This window comes from Limulus polyphemus, unplaced genomic scaffold, assembly GCF_000517525.1.
Source record: "Limulus polyphemus unplaced genomic scaffold, Limulus_polyphemus-2.1.2 Scaffold2905, whole genome shotgun sequence".
NCBI classification, from domain to species: domain Eukaryota; kingdom Metazoa; phylum Arthropoda; class Merostomata; order Xiphosura; family Limulidae; genus Limulus; species Limulus polyphemus.
In genome coordinates, this window is record NW_013668515.1 from 91,510 (window position 1) to 94,491 (window position 2,982).

Here is a 2,982-nt window from a genome sequence, read left to right on the forward strand (position 1 = left end):
ATTGCATGTCTCTGATGAAATAATATGTAAACATCTAAGGAAAATGGGAAAACTCCATAAAGAAGGTGTTTTGGTGCCTCACAAACTCTTCGATGATGATCATTTCCAACGTACGAATGTTGCTTTGTCTCTTCTGGTGGGTAATGTGCATGAACCATTTTTGGACAGAATTGGCATCGGTGATGAAAAATGGATTCTCTATGCAAATATTAAGCACCAAATACAATGGCTCAGTCCCAGACATAATCTACTTCTGACCCTAAGACCTGGACTCCATCTGCAGAAAGTGATGCTTTGCATTTGGTGGGATATCAAAGGAGTAATTCATTTTGAACTCCTCAATCCACAGCAAACTGTCAATACAGAGATCTATAGTCAGCAACTGGAACATTTAAATCAAACCCTTCATTAGAAATGCCCTTCACTTGTTAATCGGAAAGGTATTCTTCTCCACGACAATGCACGTTCACATGTGGCACGTTTGACACAACACAAGATTATGGAATTGGGTTGGGAAGTTCTCCCCACCCACCATATTCTCCAGATATGACACCATTAGATTGCCATCTTTTTCATTCACTGCAACACTATCTTAATGGGAAAACGTATGCATATGTGGAAGGTGTTAAAGAGGACATCAACATGTTTTTTGCTTCAAAGCCAAGTGATTTCTTTAATCAGGGCATTTGCAGCCTGATTGTAAGATGAAAAAGCATCATCGATAAGAATGTAGACATTTCATTTAATAAATGTTTTGTTTTAATATACAAGTTGTTTGGTTTTTTCATCTAAAAAAGCAACATTAATTTCTTGATGACCTAATACATAAAATATACCTGTTTTACAGAATATTGTAGCCTGTGGTGCAGGATTCGTGGATGGCTTAGGTTATGGAGATAACACTAAAGCTGCCGTAATTCGACTTGGGCTGATGGAGATGATAAAGTTTGCTGAAGTTTTCTATCCTGGCTCAAAACTGAGCACATTTTTTGAAAGTTGTGGAGTGGCAGATCTGATCACAACATGTTATGGTGGCAGAAACAGGAAGGTGGCTGAAGCTTTTGTCAAGACAGGCAAGGTAAGAAAAAATCCTTCATTTTTTTAGTACAAGCTATGCATTTGTAGAATTCACAAAACAATATAGAAAAGAGATATAGTAGATTTAACTCAAGGACCGGACATGGCCTAGTGGTTAATGTGCTGGGCTGCTGATCGTAGAGTCTAACGTGTGAAGCACACTACTGCTAAACACACATACACTGGACATGCTTAGTTTTGGATGCATTATAAAATGTGACAGTTAACTGTGTTATTTGGTTTCAAGAGCTGGAAAAACCCCTTTGGTAGTGGTTCCCATTGCCTGGCTGCCTTCTGATCAGTAGTTCAAAGTTAGAAATAGACCAGATCTGGCTGTTGAGCTCATGTGTCACACAAGCTGCTGTTCAGATGGAAAACTCTAGCAATTCCATTTTAACTTAATGTGAAACATTTAATTTTTGAAGCAGTCAAAGTATTCAGCAAATTGAGATGATGTATAGTTATTGATTTAAAGTTTTTATTGATAAGTTTAAATTGAAGTGTGTGTGTTAAGCAAGGTCCAAGTATGTATACAGTGTCAGCAAAACACAAAATAGCTACTCTCCATATGACATGAAGTATCACATTGCTGCAAGCTATGGTGTTTGCTTTTATAGAGAATTTATGATGGTATAAATTTTATAGCTTTAAGTATAAGGTGTTTTCATAACAAATTATCACAATTAATAATTGATAATTTCAAATATATTTCCATGATGTTTTCAAATTTGAATACACAATTTTTGGAAACTTTGACACATGAAATACGTCACAAATACTTCATCATATATTAATTTATTCTGTGTGTGTTTGTGAATTTATTGTTCACAATCTACTCCCACAGTTTTGGAGCTATCTGGACCAAACTTGACAGGCAAACTCTGAGTGATCTGTGGGTATTCTTATTGAAATGGTCCTGTAGATCACCCAGTTATGATGAGAGATTAGAAGTAGGTTTCCAAAATCAGTGAATCTGAATCTGGCATCAGATTTTGTGTTCCTGAGCTCACTCAGGATCTCTGAGCACTATGTCTGAAGCTGTATTCAAACCCCCTCTCACAAGTTAGTGGGACCAAACATTGCACATATGCTCGGGTACTATGAGGAGTGTCCTTACAGGTTATAGCCTCTTTGAGGTAGCTGTATAAGTAATTAAGGATTATACAGCAGTTTGATTGGTATATCAGGACGTCTGTGAACCCTGCAATGTGGCATGGCTACCTCATGCCAGTGATATTATGTCACAAAACGTATTCTCCTACAAGTTGGCTTATAGTTTGGGGATTTTTTTTTTTTGTAAGTACTTTCTATTTTGGCTAGCCAGTTTCGTATTTAACATTACATTAATTTTTAGTTATGAACAATAAGTCACAAATACCAATGAATTGAAGTTGTTAATTGTAAAGTTCTATTGCAAGAAATATAGTGTAAAATCAAAGAGAAAGAGGCTATTTGCATATAGAATTATTTGCTGGAATTATTTACATTCAACTATAGAAATGATAGATTGTGATTTTTGTTTTTATGTACATTCTGAGTCACATAGGAAAAGTTAGGTATTATAGTAAAATTAGTTCAACATATAATCAGTTTGTTTTACCTTAGCATAATTTTGTTCATTTATCTCTTTCAGCACATGCTCGGTCCCTGGGACCGACCTCGTAACCATTTTGTGCTTGTTATAATTTTAATGGTATAACTTTTAAATTAGTAAGTGATTGTTAACGAAATTTGACATGCTATTAGTAAACGTTACAATGCTTTCATACGCAAAATATAATTAATATTTTTTATTAAGTCTTAAGTTTTTGAAAACAATTTTTCTCGTGCCTTTTTTATATTTTTTAACATGTTGCCTATCTAACATGCAAATTAATTTTTATTTTAAGATTAAAAATATGCTTA

At 34.7% G+C, this 2,982-nt stretch overlaps 1 protein-coding gene across 1 annotated transcript in view; it reads left to right on the forward strand.

The window, feature by feature from the left end:
• The window catches only part of LOC106468185 (glycerol-3-phosphate dehydrogenase [NAD(+)], cytoplasmic-like), a 24,561-nt gene that overhangs the window by 16,344 nt on the left and 5,235 nt on the right, over positions 1-2,982 (forward strand). The window contains exon 6 of the mRNA XM_013928598.2: positions 848-1,078. Coding sequence (XP_013784052.1) covers positions 848-1,078 — 231 coding nt within the window. The remainder of the gene's footprint in view (positions 1-847; positions 1,079-2,982) is intronic.